This window comes from Centruroides vittatus, unplaced genomic scaffold (assembly GCF_030686945.1).
Source record: "Centruroides vittatus isolate TY-2023 unplaced genomic scaffold, ASM3068694v2 scaffold_149, whole genome shotgun sequence".
Lineage (NCBI taxonomy): Eukaryota > Metazoa > Arthropoda > Arachnida > Scorpiones > Buthidae > Centruroides > Centruroides vittatus.
Window position 1 is genome coordinate 2,436,081 of NW_027122681.1, and position 22,999 is coordinate 2,459,079.

Sequence of the window (22,999 nt, forward strand, 5' to 3'; positions counted from 1 at the left end):
AAAAAAAACTAAACAGGGGAAAAAGTCTCCTATCTCATTCACTTTCACTCACGTCTTCTGATCTTTGTATGATGATATCTATTACTTCTTTTTAAATTGCAGAAAAATACATTTAATTAGTTCTTGAATGATCAAAGATTATAAATAATCAATAAAAAAAGATTGCATCTATTTAATTAATATAACGAAATCATAATATATAGACTATATATATATATATATAGGCCTATATAAAATTCTATTGCATGGAAGTGTCTTATCTTTATGTATGTATATATCGGAACTAATTTTAAATTAATCCTTTATTAATCCAGATGTAACTTTTAAAATATACATAAAACAGCATTCCGTTTAGAAATTTTTGCGATTTAAATCTTTTAAACTATCGGGTGGAACCATAATCCTTTCTTATGATTTATAGCTTCCGTCACGTTAAAATTACATTCACAATTATCTATAAGAGCTTGTTAGATGTGATATACGTTATAATATAGATAGCTTATTGTATAGTCTTTGTAGTTTAATATTTTTTTGGTTGTTAAAATTCCTTTAGCGGAATCATTGTAAGACTATCTTGTCTTTAAAGCATTGTAAAAACCTGCTTGAAAAATGATATTTCAATGTCTACAAAGATTTTATAAATTGCATATTAAGATAAATCTATTTTGAAATATAAAAAGAACAATCTTTTCTGCGTGTAAATTATTAAAGACTCGATCGAATTCGTGTTTTAAAAAGAAACTTCTAATCAAATCTTAACAAACGTACCAAACAACTTTCACGAAGAAAAGTTTTTTTTTTTTTTTTTTTTTTTTTAAATTCTAAATCGAATTTGATGGATTTATCTAATGTGCCTTGGAAATCAACTGATGGATAAATGGAAGTTTAAAGAAGAGAAGACAATGTACTTCCGTGAGACTGAAAGAAAATGAATGTTTTTCAAACCATTAGAAGATAGAAGGAATCATTTTCGATACCATTTCTTTTCTAACAAGGCATAAAAATTAAAGTTTAAGAAAGTTTATAATTTTTAAATCAATAAAATAACACACCTTATTAAACTTGGTCTATAAAATATACAAGATTTCCTGGATTGCATTCGATATTATAAAGTCAAATTCCTACTTAAAATGTAGGAGGAACACATTCCTCGGGCTATGAGGTACAGTACATCGAGTAATAGTTATGGCATCTTGAGTTTTCGAAAAACCAAAAATATTTTATGTTAGTAACAATTATAAATGTTTTCGTTATAGATGACAAGATAATATAACGTTATTACTTTCTTTAAAATCTCATTTTCACTCGTTTTTTCTACCTATTTAGACAAATCTAACAAGCCAAATATTTAATAAAGAACTGGAGAATCCTGTCTTCTTTGTGACGTATGTTCATTTTCGAGTCATCTGACAACTCTAAACATTTCGTATTAAGGTTACATAAGAATATTTATAGAAAAATTCTAAGTGTGTGCGACGTTAAATAATATATATTCACGTTTCTTTTCCTGATTATATAAATAAAAACTGCTCGACACATTCATTCGATTGAAAATAAACGAAAATTTGCCGTTCCTCGTCGTTGCGCGATTGTATTATGAAGGAATTACAATCAGTCGTACAACGGAAATAAAATTTCGATGCATATGTAATCTGTCCTCACGATTTAACTATCCAATATGGCGTGATAAAATGGGAATTTAAACAAACAACAGTGACGTGACTTCAAGTTCAGAGTGGAAGTAGTACGTGACGAATTTATTAAAAGAGAAAGTGATATAAAATCACGTGACAAATTGTAAAGTGACATCGTGAAACAATTTGCATTTTCAAACATTGACTAATGCTCAAATAACAATCATAAAGCTTTTTTTTAAATTATTTTTTTATTAAAGCGCAACCAAGGATTCAAAAAAATTTATTTGCAAAGTTTTCCTCAAAGCAATAGAACAAACATTTTAATTTGCCCGGCTTAAAAGTATTTCCTTAAATCAAACTTTAAATGTATTCTTCCTCGTTAAGATACGGAAATGTCTACTCGATAGTATTGTTCTAATTGTAGAAACCTTTATCGACATCTTCATTCTCTTTACTCAGTTAAATAGAAAGAATGACCTTCAAATCCATTCAAATCCTTTTGTTTGAGATATTATCTTTTTTTGAATCCAATTATCTAATATATCTAAGCATCTCGTTAGTTTTATAACGATTGGAACAGAGGGGAAGAAAAAAATGAATATAATCCTTCAAGAATGGACATTAATTCATGTTTATTTAACAGCAATAGTACAGGTCGAGAATCTCGTTCATTTCATCCATCTTCTTCCGTGCTGAATTATATTCTAATGGGCTAATAACTCGACAAATGATAGATGCGCACTTATCTATATATGCAGCAAACTACTAATTTTCTCGTCTCTTAAATATTACCTACTGCCGAATTCTTTATGTATGTAGATACTTACCGGCTTATTAATGTTTTTGCTGTATGAAATAAAGAGTATATAAATGCATAAATCTTTTATATCGGATTACTTTAATTGTTCGACAAAATAAGAATTTTCGTAACTAAGAAAAACTTATAATCTGATAAAAATCAATGTAGCCGCTACATCAAATATACTAAATGAGCTTATTAATTGTGATTTTAATTAATAGAACATAATAGTCAATCAATCAATCGATTCACTTATAGTCTTAAGATGCAATAATCGTGTGATCAAGGAAAAAAGTATGATAATCATTGTTTATCGAACTTATATAGGCTGTATCAAGCATGTTAAGTCATGTGTTTTTTTAATGTTTAAAAGTAGGACTGATCACAGTGGTATCTACAAGTTTCTGATACCTATCAATTAATCCTAACAATTTGTGAATACTAGTTTATACATATGATCAGATTTTACGAGTTATTTTGTATTACATATGCAAAGTTAGAAGTTGTTTTCATAACGAAAATCTTTTAAAAAAATGTTTTTTATTTATATTATTACTCATTTATAAATAATTTTTACATTAAAACATAAAAAACAACTGTGAATAAATTTTAAATGGAAAATATTCTATTTACATTTTCTTAAAATAAAAAGGAAAAATTACAAAATTCAAATGTTAAACATTTGAAAAATAATAGCTACAAATTATCTTAATATTCATTATAAATTCTTAGAAATAAATTATTCATTTCGAGTATATGAAACTCTAAGAAATAGGTCTAATCACAGTAGTATTTATTAGTTTCTGTAGAATTCACTCATTCAGAAACAAGTGGGGATAGCAAATACTCGTTTGGCCACATTACTGAAAGGCTATTAGTCTTGTAGATCTATAATCAAAATTAGTATTAAACAATACAATTTTTCGATGCAATTTTAACACGGAAGATGCTTCTAGGATTGCAATCAATCAATCAACATACTTTATTTTAAAGTAGGAAATGATCTTTCACTTAACAACATCGACCTATCAGCAGCACGACCGTCGAAACCTTGTATGGGGCCCGGGGGGTCAGTGTGAATTAAGACCTCCCGGGCACCTTAGACACAGAAGATTGGAGGTCACTCTACACAATTTTACATCATAAACTGATAATGTCTAATTGTAGTTATAGAATTATGATGCATAAACAATTGCAACGGTTAAAATTTGATTTTTTTTTTTCAATTTTGGGGTCTCCAAAACCTGGGGATCCTAAGCGTGTGCCTCACTTGCCTAGTGGGTAATCCAGCACTTCCTAGTGTAAAGCGGGCCCCTTTGACCCTTTTGCCTTTTTTTTTCTTTTGAAAAAAATGAAATACGTATAATGTTTCCTCACTAAAAAAAACAGTTTTAAAGGATTTTTTGTTAGTAAACATGACATTAATTTTTCAGAGAAGGAACCATTTCGAATATAAAATTTAAGAGCTTAAATTCGGGGAGCTGGGACCCTGAGGAAGGACCATTGAGAGGGGAAAGCTGGGCCCTGAGAAAGGACCATTGAGAGGAGAAAGCTGGAACCTTGAGGAAAGACCATTGAAAGGGGAAGCTAGGGTCCTGAGGAAGGACCATTGAAAGGAAAAAGCTGGGACCGAGGAAGGACCATGGGAGGAGAAAGCTGGAGCCCTTAAGGCCCCAGCTTCCCCCTCTCGACGGTCCTTCCTATCAGTTATATATAATTAGAGATAATACTTTATATTACTTCAAAATTGTTTCCTTTGTATCTTTACATTTATTTTAATTTTGAATTAAAAATAAAAATAATAAAGAAATTTTGTAATTTTATACAAAAAGGCTTAAAAAGGCCTTGGCACTTTTAAATTTACTTAAGGCCTTAACCCTAAATGAATAAAAACCTATTTAGGGTTAAGGCTTTACTAAATTTAACCGAATTTTTCGTTTGTTTTTTACAATTTTAATAAACTTTTTAATCAGAATTATTGTTTAACTCACCTAAATTATAAATAAGAAAATTTATTATTATTATTTTCTTTCTACATTTCGATTCAACCGTATAATTATAGCTTATATAATTTAGTCAAATCTTCGAAACAAAAGCAGACGATCTTAATTTCTAATGAGCATGCGTAATAAATATTAATTTTACGTCAATTAAAAAAAAAGTTTAAAAAATAAATTTAAAATCATTTAATTATTTTCTAAAATAATAATTAAGTCATTAATATAAATTTAAATTGGCACCGCAATTATTTATAATAGATTTTAAAATTATTAACAGGCCTCACGTAGAGTAGACCTATATCATAAAACACGAATTAAATACATAAATTTTGAAATAAGTATTAAATTAAATAAATTATATAATTATAATGCGTTTATTAATATTTAATATTTTAAACATTTTTTTATTGTTTCGTGATACAAAGGTACTTACGTAATGGCAAAACGTCATACGATTTAAAAAGTTGTTATTTTATTGGTTATCGCTTCGTCAGACAGTTATTTGAAATTGTGTCACGTTATCCGTGGAAGAAGTCGCCGATGTTCCAATGAAACTGGAATGATAACTTACGAAATATTTATGCCTTGCTAGACATTAAATTTCCTCCTACGATATCTCTGTCACAGATTGGCTGGAATTACAAAATCACATCCTGTACTGAAACAGAGTATGAATAGGCTTATATCCAGAAAAGAAAATATGGCCTGTGTAAAAAAAAAAATAACCAAACCCACGTAATATATACTCTACAACGATTAGGCTTTTGTTTTAAAAAGTTTTTATTAGTTAAATAAAAATAAATTCAAGAATTTTCAATTTTGAAGATACCGTTGAATATAAAGGGTATCTGTATAGAGGCCCCAAATTTTTAGTGGACATATTAATTTTTAAGTATCATCAGGTTCAAATAAAGGGGAAACCAATACGGCCATCTGGCATGGCTTCGGACACCAGAGGCCTCAAAATTGACCATTTATTTGTAAAAATAAATATAAAGAAATGTGTTAAGTGGTGCAAAATCTATTTTTATTTGTTTTATTAATTATACTTAAATGTTTTTATAGCTTTCGGATGGGCGGGGTTCCACATTTGTGACTGGAGCAGGCCCTATTTCACTTCTCTCAATTCCTGCTTATCATGTAAATCGACACAATGAAATAGCTATTTATTATGATTTTTAATATTTAAAGCTACGATTTGCATTTGCAAATCTTCTTTTATATAATAACAAAATTTACGACTTAAAATCTAAAGTTTCTCTATCATTTGTAATAGAGAATAAGCGAAACTTTCTTTATTTTTATCTTGTTTTTCTTTATCTATTTTTGAAGATATAATTGATAAAATTGTAGTTGAAAGATATTTTTTCTTGTATCTACAAACGATTAAACAAGATAAAGTTTGACTGGAAACATTCCGAAAAGTAAGATAAAATGCAAATAAGGTTGCGACAATACAACAGAACTTCATACTAATTTCAATGATATTTATGAAAGCGGTTCATTGCTCGATTCGGGCCTAGGCTTGTTTCTAAAGGATCCGAGTCTCGGGGGCTCCAATATTGGAAACAGATTAAGCTATTTTACCATTGTAATTATACTACACATCAGAATTTATAAAGAATTCTATAGATACAATTAAGCGTTATTAATTTATGATGTAAAATTATTTAAAGGGACCCCGAAGGTCTTAATCCACCGCTGGAGCTATATGCCAAGTATAATTTTAAAATGATTAAATATAGATTTATAATAAATGCTGTTTAAGTACGAAAATTGTACTGTACCAGAAGAGTACGATTTCTTAATGCATTGAATTTACATGCGTAGTGTAGTTTATATAAAATAAATTTAGGAGACGTGAGAATAATCCTTCATACAAAATAAAGAATAAGAAATTATGTTGGATAAACTGTAAATTCGAATACCTTTCCGGTTACTTTATAAAATATTACTCTTAAATGGCGTAGGAATTATTCGTATTACATTAATTTTACTGTAATGGAAGGAAATATAACTTCCTTATCATTATTATGAACTTTATAACTGAAAAAAAATGATTTTTTAATGACTTTTATTAAAAATGAAGCTTCTAAACGTCGGTTCAGAAGCATCTTCAGTTTTAAAAATATGAAGACAAGTTGAGTGAACAATGAGGACGTCTAATCTACCACGCCCTTTTCAAGGCCGTCCTCATGAGATATTCTAACTATGAGGAGGGCAGTTTGAGGAAACAAAAGATTGCTTCATAATTACCTTGCTGAGCAATCAAAATTTGCAAGGAGGAAAACCGAAAAAAAAAGATGATGATGTCGTCATAATCGAATTACACACTGAGAATCCTTACAAGCAAAAGAACAACATATTCAACTGATGAACAAACACGAAAAGGGGAAAATAATTATATACCTTAGTGTAAATTTGACCAAGTGATGGACATATCTATTCTTATAATTGTTAAGAGGACGTTGCTCGTAATTCAAAAAGGGAATTCTGAAAGAACAGTGGCATTGTCCGTGATCACTATTACATGATGAAGATTGAATTAAAAGAGCTTCTTAAAGAAGCTTTGACAATTAACTAATGTTGACTACCACAGTAAATACTGCTTCTTTTTATGTTGTTGAATATTTTTCTTGAATCTCAAAGAAGAAATTTCTTTACAGAAGAATTTTATTTTTTTAAAAATACCTCTAATTAAGATTTATTATCCACAGTTTTTTGGGGGATAGAAATTGTATGTATTTCTCTAATGAAATTTCCTGTTTTACATTTTTTTTTAAAAAAATAATTTATCACAAAATTTATTGGTTTCCTGAGTGAATTTTATGTAAGATTCGAAATAATTTAAATTTTTTTTCGTCGATTTAATCCGTTGAAAACTTATTTATTAAACCTTTTACAAGTTTCTACAGATGGCTTTGAAATGTAAGAGATCATTGGGCAATAATTTGCTCCTGGCTCCAAAGATGTCTGTTTCAAACAAATTTAATATTAGAGGTAGGCGTATTTCTGAGAAAATAAAAGTGCTGAATACATCAAAATCTTCAAGAAGAGAACCAATACAGAAGCCGGTTCTCTTATGAACACTTACAGGTGGATGTACAACGATGAAATGAAATGACCTGAAGGTGTCTTTAACTATTTGTAAGGGTGAATCATCCCAGAGGCAAGGCCGCTGTACCTTCAACGTCACTCAACCAGTCCTACAGGAGAGCGGACATAAATGGTAAGGATTGTCTGGAAACTAGCGACCCGTGAACCAATCAGCTCTTGTCTTTAGGACAGGTAGGTGTCACGTGACCGGACGGCAACTTCTGTGACTGAAGTGTGTGGCAAGAAGAACGTAAGAAGTCGGTGAGGGTAGGTCTTTACAACGAAGCTGTGGCTAGCACCGATGCCATGGGTAAGTGACTGCTTGATGTTTCCACTTATCGTTAGTTTGCTTTTAAATTAATTTATATTTTAATATTTTGGCGATATTTCTAAGGGACGTGACTAGACCAGGTGTACCGTTGGCCTATTTCAACTGGCGTGTAACGTTACACACAATAGACGTCATACCACGTGCTAGAAATATTTCATCCGCGTTTAGGCTGAAAGCCCGCAAAAGATATCTTATCTAAGTGTTAAACGTGGATTTGTAGTTAAATTAGCGACTTTCAAGATATTTCTTAGGGACATATCTGAGTGGAAACCCACAGATTCTTTGCCTTTAGTAAAAAAATCAGTCTGGTTGGAGACAGGAAGTGTCTATGTCGGATTATGACCGAAGTTTACAAAATTCTATCAATAAACGGTTACCGTAGGTGTATCCCGTTGCTAGTTTACCCGGTATTAAATGTCGACTTGCTCACCTTGATTGCTCACTGATTTTTATCCACTTCTGTTCCTTTATAAATATTTATTTTTAATCCTAGATATATATAAGATGGCTGTGCATTAACCTGTTTGAAAACTTACTAACAGTTTAATTTTATACAATACAATTTAAGCTATATATCAGTTAATATAGCCTGTAAGAACGAAACTGAAAAAGTAAATCCGTGATTCGTGAATTAAAAGAAATGAATCTCCGGCAAACTAGTAATCGTACATTGATTCTCAAGCTTTGTCTGCGGACCATCAGTGATCCGCGAGGATGCGGTAAATGGTCTGCAACTGGTCGAAAAATGTATTAAGATTTATAATTAAAGTTAGTTTTTAGAAGCTACCGAACAGAGTTGAAGATCCTCTTGTAGCCTAAGATTCAGAGGATCTTCAGAGTTGAAGAGATTCAATTACGTGCGTTATTCAATAGTTAGCCAACTAGTTTTCGAATAGTTTTAAATTTATAGAATGTTTTTTTTAAGATTTAATTGATCCTTATATCATAAAAAGATAAGTACTCAGCTTTATAGAGTAATGGAAAGATTATTTTGAGGCTCCTCGGGGGTAAGATTTACAACCATAACTCAAGGACGTAAAAGCAGAGGCCTTTGTACTTTCCATAAAAGAAACGAAATGAGTCTTTATGTAAATACTATAAATATATTATTTGCAATTTAGTGTAAGGAAGAGATCATTAGCCATATTTACATATTGTATTAAAGAATCTTGTCATTCCTCTTTTCCGTGTGTTGCACTCATGTCGCCAAAAAACCGGACTCTTAATGGGAGGAGGTGTGGGAGTTGGATTCAATTTTAGTACCTCCCTGTTTATTGCCTTCAGGGTCGGAAATTTTATTTTATTTTATTTTATTTTATTTTATTTCTTACCCTTTCGAAAAATACATTATTGTTATATTGAGGATTTTTTTTGAATTCGTTTTTTTCGTACCAGAACCTTGAGAAATCGTGATATTTTGTTAATGTAATGCCTTGTGAGATTTTATTTTTTGAATTCTGTAATAAGAAACTAGACTTTATTTAGTTAATAAGATTAAAATTGAGATGTTCACACCACAGGGTTAATGTTTTTCAAATGGAAAAACAACTTTCTTGGTTACCACGAAGGCTGACGTAGACAGGGTTAATCTCATAAGGAAGTAATTTATAGTGAGGAGCCTCTTGGGGAATTTTTTTTTTAGGAGAAATCTAGCATTCGACACTCACGGCAATGCCGATTTATTCCTGATTAATAATTTGAGGGCATCTAATGTGTTTACAATTCAAGAAATGAGTTCATCGGAGGCCTTCGATAGATATAAAATTAACGATCTTAATTGACGATTGATATGTTCCAAATCACATAAAAAAAACAAGATATATTTAGTTTGCAATCCGTTGAAAAACGTGGTAAATTGAGCATATTTAAGATTAAGTAAAGCATCTTGGAAGGAAGTCCTCACTCAGCACGATTGAGCGCATCAACGTTTTTGACCCCTTCTTAGCCATAAAGATCAAATTTAAAGAAACTTTCCCATCGTATATTTAAAAAACTGGATGGTTGTATAACTATCGTATGCTTCGCACAATTTATCTACCAAGCGTGCACTCTTGAGTCACTTGGTGTGTGACAAGATTTCCCAAGATGAGAATTCAAATTACCTCATTTGCAATTGAAAACCATCGAAATATTATAATTAGTTAAAGCTTACAAAAAGATTTATAATTAATAAATAATAAATTACTTTTATTATCATCATTAATGCAAATATATTATTCGTAAAGCAATTTAAAATTGAATACTTTATGGTCATACTCGAGGTAACGCTACCAACTGGTGGGGGGAGGGGGTCATTAAATTGAAGCCATTTTTATTGAATAACAATCAAAAATTACGGGCTAACAAAGACGCCATGTTGTCTTGCATTTCCTTGTGTAACACGTGCTAGCGTTGTCAAAATTTTAATGTAATATAAATGACAATTCTGGCCAATGAACCATATCGCAATTTTGTCATGCAAGAGAACAAGTATGCTAATTAGACTCGATGTCCTTAATGCTAATTATTTTCAAGATCACTTTGCTCGTCATGATGATCGAATAGAAGTACAAAGTACTTCGCTTGTTTCCTAGCTAGAAGCTATGATTAAGTAACTCCATATTCATACCCATTTATTTATGGTGAATTTAAGAAAAAAAAACCTCGAAGGAATTAAGAGAAAATCGTCATTTGATAATAGGTTTAAAATCGATAGAAAGTGAAAATCAATTGGGGTTATTTGTGAAATCCGAGAGTGGAGAAAGCTTAACGAAAGAAAGAAAAGAAAGAGAGAAAGAAAAAAAAATCATATTTAAGTTGAGACAAGTAATAAACTAGTTGTTAAGCCCCGAGGCACCTATTTATAGCAGGCAATGACTTAGTTGGTGTGTCCTCAGGAGTCAGTGATCAACACTCCCTTCCGGAGTCTCGAACTACCTGAAGGATCAAGGTTGGATGAGTTTTGAATATCTATTTTCAGGTGTTTATAACTAGGAAAAAAGAAATCAAAAAATCTTCTGTGACGTTTCCTGAATTGTCCACGAATTATGTAATGAGTTCAAGCGTTTTGTTTATTCAGTCACTCCTCAAAGGCGTGGATTGATTTTTCTAAAAATGGGAGAAATTTTCCAGTTTCTGAGGCCCATTTGTTTTCTATTATTTATTTATTTTTTATTTTTTTCCTGTTTTCTCATATTTCATAATGTTAAGAAACAGGTTAAAACGTTAGATATGTCACACAGGACGAGACAATCATGCAGAGGAGGCGTGAAAGAAACCGAAAAACCTACGTTTATTTCTTTCGATAAAATTCTTCTGAACTCTTCCTTATGTTTTTGGTAAGATTTGTTAATCTCTGCAATTAACTACTCCGCCACATTTGACCTACCTCAAGGTATGCAAGGTTATCTTGAAAGTAAGTTTTTAAAAGTTGCTCACTGAAGCAATAATGAACAAACGCGAATCGTCTAGAGGAAATAACAACATTACAGTCGCTATCCAACAGAGAAGAACATTCTCCAGAAGCATATAAAGGTCATATTATAACTTGCCACTGACCCATTAGCCAGCGGTCTTTTGTTTAATGGATGAACCCGCTTAACTTTTTGAATGTCCGATCTATTATAACTACAATTTTCACTTATTTAGGTCGTGCCATTTAGAGTCAAAGTTTAACCTCTTTGTTTGTTTTGAACTCCAGCAAATGGCATAACAATTTAATTCCTTGGAAGAACCCACGAGGTTTTAGTGGACGTAAACGCGCGAAAATTCGAGAATTTCAGAGAGGAATTTCGTGAAGTGTTTGAAGGAAGTGGGTAGAAATTCCCGTGAAGATGAGAGCAAACAAATAAGCGGGTTGAAACAATAACGAGTTTAAAATAAAAATGCCAAGTAGAGATGGTAAAAGTAGAGGTACCGAATTTAAAAAAAAAGGAAGAAGAATTGACAGGGTAAATTATATAAATCCAACACAAGAAAGACAGAATGAGTGAGTGGTGTGATCCTCGAACTGCCAAACTTATGAAATATGGCCACGTCTGACACCAGATTTGACTTACCGGTCAGGTTTGTAAATTCTTGAAGGGTCGCTAGATAAATCCATGCACATACCACACGGATCCATCTTACTATTTGGGTATTGTATTTACTTCATAAACACGCCAAAAAAATTGTTTTCTATCGATAAAAATCTCTCGTGTTCAATTAAAATTCGATACGGATCTATATAGATTTTAAATTAATATATATATACAAAGAAAAGAATGATAATGCAGTAGTTAATTGCCCTTAAATCTATATGACAATAGCCTAGTAACATTTTTCTTATTTTAAATTATGCGTTGATAATTGCATGGGTACAAATTTTGGGAACCATTTAGATGGATTATTTTGACATTATTTTACTATTCAGCTTTCATATTTGCCATAACTAATGAAGAACAATGTAATTATAATGCTTTTAATCATCATTATTTTACAAAATGGATGCGCTCCCCTCCGGAAAATGCTCTTTAGGAATCTTCACGGTCAGATGATCTTTATGTTTATTCATATTGACCTTATATATTCACTTTCGCTTCGTTACACTTTAATTTCCCATCGTTCTATAAAAGTATTAGGATTTTCTAAAGTATTTTCCATTAAAATACTAAGAAATACAGTAAAATTACTGTATTATACACACGTCTAATCTTCGTTTGTACAGTACAAGAACGGATCTGTATGCGGTACTTTAAAAGAAAAATTCGGTATAGGAGGTCATTCTGCCCGTCTGTTTGTTTGTCTGTCCTTACCTCTGACAGTTTTTTTCTTATTTTTTTAATGGCAATAGCGTGACCTATATGAGATTATTATCATTGCGTGCAAATTGTAGACCTTCTCCTCTTCATATTTTATCATCGAAATCTGAGATAATCCTTAGAATGAACTCGTACTAACTTTAGAACCCTCTCTAACAGTATTTTTTAATAAGTTAAACCGTGGGAAATGGCTATTTTACACGAAATTCGCATACAGAAAATCGATTTGATTTCAAGAATTTCGAAGGGGTGCCATTAAAATACCACCTTCTTTTAACGGAAAATATATATATATTTAAAATGCTGTGTTATAGACAAAATGCTGTCATTTTAATGCCATTTAGGTGTTTCAGAGACGTCGAATTGATTAGATTTGCAATTTTTGAGTTCAGGTTACCTTTTTTTCTGTTCAATTCCTCGGTGGATCCACCACGATCGGACCATTATCACGCTATGTATTGTTACTTGCAATCCCTCCTTATACATAAGTGCCCATAAAAAAAAACCCTTACAAACAACAGTAAATAAAAAAAACAGGTTCATTTCGGTTTTTTGAAAGCCCAAATTCCGTCCTACAATTATTTTCGGAGCCATTTTTTGGAAGAATAATTCACTAATGAAATATATTTCTTTACTTTTCAACGTCTCTAATTGTTCCGTTAGGTCCTGTTTCGTCACAGATATAAGTTAAATGCCCAATCGTAATGATAGGTTCTCATCGGTTTATAATGGGGTTTCTATTAATTAAACTCTGCGAGAGGTTAATGATGTACGGCGTAAAGATGGGTTCAGCAATCTTTTGATAAATTTCAGACATCTACACGGACTTAATGATAATTAATGTGGAAAATTTTATACGGATTCGTAACAATGGGGTGGGTTAAAGAAACGTTCTGTTTCATTAAAATGCCGTTAAGAAAATCTTGTTACCGCAGAAGATTGATAGAAAGAAACTAATTATAGAAGTCTCTTCACTGAATTTTAAGTGGTATTTTATAATATAGAGATCTCGGATGGTCACGAAATCCTGTTGAAAAGTCCTTTTTTGATAATTTTTAAATAATTTCGCCATCGCTCCCTTGCTCTTGCAGCTGTTATCATGTAAAGAAAGCATCCATCTAAATTAAAATTTTAACCACTTTTATAGTTTCTAAACATGATTAAACGTGATTCATCGTTTACAAAAGACGTTTTTAAAGGAATTATATTAAGGTTCCTGTTGTGGTTTGAGATGTAACTTATAATATGCCCTTCCCCAGCTCAAAACGATGCATGTAAAAATATGAGGCCCTAAGTTACAGCTTAATAAACCGTTCCCCTTCACCAAACATGTAAAAATGTAAGGCCAAAAGCTATAAAATATGCAGGCCCTTCCCTTCATCAAATAATAATACATGTAGAAGTACGAGACCCTAAGCTACAGACTCATAAGGCGAAGCCCTAAGCTGCAGTTTGTTCAGTTTATATGCAAATCCGACTCCTATTAAGGTTCATTTACACTCCAAGGAATTAACTGTAACATTACGTTTGCGAACTTTTCACCCCCGAGAATACCCCTACTCGATTATTACATCACTTAATCTAGATATTATATGATTCTTACACCGTTTACAATGCGACACTCGAGATTACAATTGTATAATTCCATCAGTAGTGGAAGTAATCACTATAAGTATCACCTTCAACAGCGATTTCGCACGGTATATAAATCTTTCGAGAGATCCAATTGGGACAGACATAATTACAAGCCCTAGCATCAATCGAGAATTTGTTAGTGAAGAATACAATATTCGATTATGGTTATAATCAGCGTTGTTACGCATTACAGTCACGTACGGTTCGCTTACAAATGTACCATCCTGAAACTGGATAGCACCTAGTGATTTTCATAGCGGTACAGGTACATAAGCCTATTTCCAGTTAAATGCTCCGGGGTGGAATTACCAAAATGACTAACCTGACTGAAAAGCTACAATTACTCAATAATGCAGTCGACTATTTTGACATTTTCTTATCTTAGGAGAAAGTTAGTGATGAGAGAGAGAGAGAGAGAGTGAGTGAGAGAGACAGAGAATCACCATTGTCTCGACTTTCCTTCATACCTTACAACGTAAACTTCCTGCAACCCTCTCTATATTATTGCTATCTGGTTAAATTGTGATGTTATCGTGGTCATTGAACCTATTCTCTTCTGTGATGCCTATGTTTTCGAATCACCCAAGCGAATTCCATTTAACAATTACTTTCTTCATTCACATGTGAGAAGTGTTGTTTGAACTCGAAACCCTCGCTTAAAAATCCCCCCTTTTACAGAGTTTGTTTCCTCTTCCTCGTGAATTTCGACTCGTTGAATTTACTCCATTTCACATTCCTTTCTTCTTGTTACGATGAGACACGAAAAACTCGTATTTTTATGCCATACTCTCAGCGAGGTGCCAAAGTTATTCAACCCTCTTCGTGTAAAAGGATTCGAGAGAACTTCTAAATGACTCGTGAATAGATACTACTAGCGTAACAATGAATACCCGATTCGACTCCCCCTGTGGCTCTCTACAAAAGCATATTAACACGGATCATTACCCCATTTTGTTAATGCCAAACTGCTCCAGAAATTGAAACTGATGTAGAAGATCTACCATTTAGAGGGCATAGACTATCACGTGTCCGGTTTATGGCTTGATGTTCACGATAGAAAGAAATACGCCCTTCGAATTTTAAACAGCTGATCTCGAAATTTATATATATATTATATATATATATATATATATGCCACACTGTCACAATAACAAGAGAAAAAATGATACCGCATCCACCCATAAAAGTACAATACCATTATATTAACAAAGGGATCAAAAGCACGTTTGGAATCCGGATCCTCGGCACAGTAAATCTAATTTTAGTATTTTTAACTGTCCGCTTAAGCTCCGGAGATGCCATTTTAATCCTCCTTCCAGTAGAAAACTCGCTTATTTGTCAGCAAATTCGTTAATACAATGGATTTAAAAGGGGAAGGGGAAAAAATGCGCCATGTCATTTTAGAATGATGTTAATGCTGAGGCATCGGATGACGCATCTCGCCCACACCGAATCGAGTTACAACTATAGAAACAAAGGATCCAAATCGTGATATAATCCCGGATCTTCGATACATAAGTCCTTTCGCCATGACGTAGTCGATTACTATGAGCTGACGTCTACGAATTCAATAAAGAGATGCGCTTAAATCTGTTGGAAGTATCGTTTTATATATATATATATATATCTTCGTGATATTATGAAATAATAATTACTTTATTCACACCTGACTTTTTTGACGTCCCGATGTGGACAAGTCACGAATTTTTTGGTGGCCGGAGTTTAGAGGCAGAGGGGAAGTCTCGACTTCAAGGTCATAAACATGGACGTGTTGATAAAAGCATTTATAGCTGGTTAATAGCGGTCTGATCTCCGACATAAATGATTCTTGTTTACAAGGACACCGACCATGGCGATAGTAGGCGATACTACCTACAAGTGTCCTTCTGTAACTCCGTTAGGAAACGGTTTCCTTGTTACCGGTGATCGGAAAGTATTCAAAATCATTCAGTCTTTCGCCCTTCCTTCGATCTCCCACCCTCGTTATCTTCATTCGACACGAATTAAAGTATTTCCGTTCCCTAATTACGTCGTCGGACCAGAAGTTAAAGACACCGGGAATTATTTTAGGTAATCCTGTGACGAGTGGCGAGAGAAATAAAGGACGGGTGCAGTGTCACGTCATCAAAGACCCGCAGCAATCGTCAGATACGAACGAATACCCCCTTAAAAACTACTCGAATGGCCCCAAGGTTGTTTATAAATCCGTGTAGACAGTCCTAGATTCCGAAAATATTTGGATTTCCACAAGTCCTAGATTCATATGATTACAGATAACTCGCTGCAACCCCGCGACATTCTGCTCCTTTTTTTTTTTTTTTAAAGTTAATAATCGAATTTTTGCCCGTAAATGAGGGTTTAAACGTATTAAAATTCATATCTAATTTTTTTTTTGTTTCATCTCGGGCATCTTTATCCGGTTTTAATCAGGTGTAATCATTAATCACGAGATAACCTTATACGACGTATCTTGTTTCTGATGGATTTAAAATAGGGATTAAATATTCCGAATGCGTTTTCATGAAAAATTATACGTAAATCTTAAGCATAAACATAAAAAAAACGAATTTATAAAAGAAAGATTGCACAGCATCTTAGAAAACCTGAAACTTCCTTACATTCTGAAAAGAACTTGAAGGACAATGAGTAAAAAAGAAGACCTTGAACACCTGGATACATCCAGTTTTCTTCTACAAATTTCCTAGATCTATAAAAATTAAGGGATTAAATGTATATATATATAAATTCACATTACAATTTAATGACGCAAGAGGCATTCTCAAGCTCATTAAGTAATAAATACCACATTAACACGCGCTCCCCGCCTTATAAAAGAAAAGGATTTTGCAAGAAGGATTTAATCAATTTCCGAAAATCCCTTGTTTTTTAAAAGGCGGAGGCGTGCCTTATACGGTAGATTTTTATTGAATTTTAAACTTCGGTTAAGAATTATAGTCATTCCGAGATGATTTGTGGCTTTCCGAGCGTAACAATTAACGCGAGCGTGAGGAGTAAAAACTCGAATTTAAGGCGCAACCCCCGACTTGAAATTCGTACGTGTAGGCCTAAACGGCGGTCTTAAATTTGTTTATCACACGTTAAAAGAGTGGAATCGCGTCATTTTTTAGGAATTTTAATTTGTTTTTCTCGAAGAAATCTCCGTCGTTATCGAGGTCAGGTTAAGAAAGTGAAGAAGCAGACATTTCCTATTGTTAACAAAACTGGATTGAAAGGGTTAATCCTTTAAAACAGCCTCTTGCACTGAATTCAATTTATGACCTGATTAGAAGGCAAAACAATAAGAGTTTTTCTTAGAAATGCTTTTTTTTTTTTTTTTTTAACCGTTTTACCGCCAAATATCCGAAATTTCCTTGTGCCAAGACGGAAATTACAACGGAGAAGAGCGAATTTGCATAAATATCAAACGTTTCGTACGCTTCCGTGCTCCACCCCTTTACATGCAAGGCTAGGTGTACCCTTTAAAGATTTAAAATACAAATAAATAACAAGTGTTCTTTATGTATTAGAAAGCATGCAAAGGGTGAAAACCAGAGCGCGGTGAAAGTAGTTTCAGGTCATCACATTATTGAGCAGTCAAGGCGTTATTTCCTCCTTTCTACCTATACAAAACTGTAATGCTTCATTAGCTTCGGCGTAATGCACAGGTTTACTGATAAACCACACGATTTGCATATTATATAACGCTTCCCTTATCGAACCGCAGCCATTCTTGCCTTCCTGAGCTTTCTGAATGCCTTGGTGTTGCTCTTCTAGAATCATTGTAGGTTAATCGATTAGATAATTTTAGGCATTTATAAAACAGGTGTTGTTTCTCCGTATGATCTACTTAGCATTTTGTATTTTACATAATCATAGAGTCGAGGATAATGTTACTGTTGTGTAAAGTTGGATTAAAGGGGTCAATATCAAGTGATGTATCAATTATGAGCCGAGTGCTGTTGCTGTTTAGCATATAAAGGTCACTTCTCTGGCTTAAAAATGCGTATATTTATACACGTTAACGATTGTTTACGTCTAAATCAACTAAGAATTAAAGCCAAACCGTCGGTCGTAACTTCTAGATTAATTAAGTTGTAGTTTTTGTCAAGTAAATTTCGCCTCCTTCCATTGGACGGAAGCCATTTTTTCTTTGAATTTTAATACGAAAAAGCGGAAAGAATAGATTTACAGTTGAAGGAGACGATCATTTTCAAATCCTTTCTTATTTTGAAAGGGTTACAGAGATCAGGGACAGATATTCAGGGTCATAAGACGGAGAAGGAATCAAGCATGACCGTCACTGAAGATATACGAAGCCTACGAGAAAACTGACATGTTAGTCAGCTAATGTTGAAAGTTGTGGCACCAGTTGGGTTATTGGCCTCGAAACAGGTCCAACGTGTACGTTGTTTGTTGGCCCCACGCATGAGAAGTCGGCCTGACTGGAGGGCATAGAATTGACCCTGACGAACTCCGAATGGTTTTTGTAGTAAAGGACCCTACCTACAGTACGGACCTGTTAATTTTTTCTCCTTTTTACACAATGGAAAGAATGCCTTTTGCAAATGCTCATTTTGATTGAGAGTGCATTCATCTATCTTCTTTCTTTTGTTCCCCCCATTTTATATGATAATTTTCGCTTTTTAAATGCGTGATTTAACCAAAACATTCCAGCACCTTTCCATCTGTTACCCAACTAAAAATATAACTCTTCTTTAAAGCGTGAATCTTCGTGTCGAAGCACCGAAAATTCTTTTAGTTATGCAACATCGCTGAGTCATTAAAGTAACGAAATTAAAAGGCATTTTCTTGAATTTCCATCTACGCCGTCCTTTAGAAAGTAACGTTACGCACCCGAAACGAATCAATTTAACGCGTAACGTGGCATAGAACCTTCTCAATTCGCCTAAAGACCGAGCGACACTTCGGCACCGGAATGGCAGTGAACTTACATAACGCAGGCGTTATAAGCGGGTTTGCCCTCCCGTAAAGGCTTTCGCTTTTTAATTTACGAGTCTGTTTGCATATCGGAGAAACGATATACCGAGGTTTTATATGTTTTTCGCTTCCACCTAACACAAACAGAAACGATAACCATCTGACGAGGTGAATGTGTCCGGCTGGCGTAATGAGTAGAAATGACGATCTGCATTACGATGGTTGCATGTTGAATTACAATAATGATTGGTATTGTGAAGGATAAACGATAACCGGTGCTTGAATAAATTACGAAAAAAAAAAGGCAACTTCCGACAGACGAGTTAGCTTCACTATCACCCAAAATATCAGGCCCTATCTGCTATTCGATCTATAAAACTTTAAACTCTGCTCGCTCCCCCCTCGTCCCCCGACGAAAACTAGAAAGACCGGGATGACGAAATTCAGTTAAAGAGGTCAAGGTCCATTTAACCGGAGTAGACGACCAAATCACGTATATAAATACATACACACACATATATAAAGTCACTTTCCTTAGTTATTTAATTATCGGGATAATCCAGGAAAGGTTACATTTTTCATACGTGCCCACGTGATGCCAGTAGTCACACATCAGTCGCTCTTCGAGTCAGTTCCTAGTTAATTAATGCCAAGTTCTCTCCCCTCTCCATTTAAAAACTATGATCATTGATGAAGAACAAATTGGAGGCATTAAAACAATACTAGTTCCTCCTGTTTAAATATATATATGTATATACGGTATAGGATTTATTGGATTCCTTCTTAGAACTGGTTTATGTGGGAGTGTGTCTAATAAGGTTTGCTTACAACGTGTTGCAGGGATTATGTTTTGATAAATGGGGGGTTTAGCGGGGCAGGAATGGCTTTTTTTTTTCCTACCTTTAAGTCCATTTTAATTAACACGTATGTCTTATACTGTCACACGCGGGGGGCTTCTCTGTATTACCTTAAAACTGATGCCAGGTGTAGCTTTATGTGGATATTTTACTAATAAAACTAATCTATAACCAATTAAAAGTGTAGAAATCACTCGATTTTTATGTTAAATTAAGGGATGGACCAAAAATCCTCATTTTACGTGTAATAAATCTCGGTTTTGATCCACCCTGTAGATTAACAACTAGTCTATCTGTACCGCATGTAATCTTAATTGAGTATCTGTAGCTTATTTTATTAATAAAACTATATAAAAACTTAAACTAAAATTAAATTAGACCAATTACGGGCTAAACCTATTGCCAGTTGTGTCATTGCCTATTGACTAGTATTATTGCTTATTGCTATTGCCTATTGCCAACTAAAACCTGCATTCGAAACTAATTTAATTAAATTTAGCTACGAATTCGTGTTTAAGTTGAGAAATTCTCGCGTATAAATAAATTATAAAATCACGAGCAAGTCGATTTTAATCTTAAAATATGTAAAAGGAATTACCGTGAAAGAGACTAAAAGAATAAATTTTCTATAAGCAGGTGTTGGGAAATTTCTAGTTAAAACATTTAAATTGCAGAAAAATGCTTTCCGACGTTATCAAGATAATTAGGCATTGTTTGTGTGGAAATGTTGCATTTCATTGTAAATTTTAAAGCACTTAAAAGATAAAAAGAACAAAATTATAAATAATAATTTAAGTAATTTAAACATCATTTATAATATTTTAATTCTACTTTAGTAAAATGTGCGTTTATTGACTTAATCTTAAAAGAATTAACGATTATTTTGAAATATTTTAAGAAGATAAGTCGAACTTCACCTTCCAACAACGGCCAAATTGGCCGTTGTTGGAAGGTGAAGTTCGCCCTTCTAAACAAACAGTGGACTTTCCTTTCTGAGAAAAAAAATTAATATAAACCACCTCCCAACAACGGCCACCTTCTAAACAGTGGCCATTTCTTTTTGGAAGAAACTGTACACAGAATAACCTCGTAACAACGGCCATTTTTATGTTTCTGGTCGTTATTCAGAGGTTTGACTTCAATAAACTAGTGATATTATACAAATTTAAGTTTCATTTGTATAGTTCATACTATCTATCGACTGAGGCCCTAAATTATACCTTCGTAACGAGAGGTCTTATTTAGCTTCAATGTAAATCTTACTCTGTATATAATTCTAAATATATTGCTTGATAAATTAAAGAAATTATCCAGCTAAATCATAAAATTAATTAAATATTAAAATAGAAAAGCAGTCAAACCTGCAATAGCGGCCAACCTCCCAACGACGACCACAGACCATTTCCTCGAGAACGTCTTTTATCTTTAAACAAAAATGCGTACAAAATAACGTCTAAGTAACTTTCCACCTCCGAACAACGGCCATTTTTTATGCTCCAGTCAGTGGCCGTCGTTCGCAGGTTCGACTGTATTAAGGTTCTATCGTGATGTGCGAATTATTTACAATTTATCGAAGTAAAAACACCGATGTAAAGAAGTAACTCGACGTTACACCTTCTTTTTTTATATAAATAAATCGCTTTTTTTCACGGTTAGTCACTTGACTTATCGAAGTTAATCACCCCTAAGACAATTTCTTCGAAGATAAATGTGCTCACGACAGAATGGTTTATTCTAATAGCGTTTTTCTCCCCCCTCTCTCTCCTCTCGAAATGGTTTCACATCCTGTAGATACGAATTCGTACCTTCGACGGATCGAATCAATGAAATTTAGATAAAGATTTTGGTTAATGCCCTCCCTGCAATTTCGATATTGCTTAATTTTCTTGGCTATTAATCAGTCCAGTTCATACACTTAAAACAGCCTTTAGGCAATACTAATATTTCGTGCATAACTTCCATCCCCCTTTATGCATATTCAGTTACAAAATGCCTCATTGTTCTGCAAGAAAATTGTTTTTAACACGAAAAAATGGCGTTTTTTCCCCCTCATTTTCTACTTAGTCTAATTATTATTATCGATAAGGATTCTTTACGTTTGTAAATTTTCGGGGTCCTTTTGATCCTGAAAGGAACCGCAGATGGCTTTTTTTTTCCTCTTCTTCATCTTGCATCTCTCACGCGGTCTCACGCCAAAGATTAATTAATTTGAAGATTTTAAGCGCTAGTTATCATGTCAGAAAAATGAATAAAAGAAATGTTTAGGGTCGCAATTATGTCTAGATTAATTATTTATTTAAAAAATCCAAGTTCTTATCGTGTTTAAGTAAGTAAATCGTGTTTATTCTGATGTTTACCATTATCTCTTAAGAAAAATCCTCCTCGGAAGCCATCAAGAAAAACGTCCGAATTCACCGAAGGATTTCATTGTTTTCAGAGAATATTTATCATTTTTTCCGTATTTTTCTACACAAAACTATTCAAATATTCTTTTTATACGTTCCTAAATTTAAAATTATTTTATTTTCCTTTTTTATTCTTACGTAATTTTAGTTTTTTGGCATCGAGTAAAGCAAGTCCTTTCGCGCTTATTTAAAAAAAATCTACTGACGTTTTAAGTTAAATTATATAAATATAGGCTATATATTTAATTAAATTCCTTAAATTTATATTATTCAATTAAATAAAACGTTTAAACTATTAAATATTGACATCAAACAGTGTGGGCGCATCGGAACAAACACGACGCCTAAGTAAAGTTTAACGTATTCCCTCTCTCAAAATAATGTAATTAATTTACATTTTTCGGTATTTTTAGAAAGAAAATCGTCTAAATTTTCTTTAGAAATATAAAATTTGTACAGAAATACATAAATTTTAACAATATTAAATCGAATAAATAGAGTAGGCGATATCTAATCGAGACGT

At 33.1% G+C, this 22,999-nt stretch overlaps 1 protein-coding gene across 1 annotated transcript in view; it reads left to right on the top strand.

Moving 5' to 3' along the window:
* The first annotated feature begins 7,733 nt into the window (after positions 1–7,733).
* LOC136987229 (uncharacterized) overlaps positions 7,734–22,999 on the top strand; it is a 73,998-nt gene continuing 58,732 nt past the window's right edge. The window contains 1 exon segment of the mRNA XM_067284921.1: positions 7,734–7,842. Within this exon segment, the coding sequence (XP_067141022.1) occupies positions 7,839–7,842 (4 nt within the window). The 5' untranslated portion in view covers positions 7,734–7,838.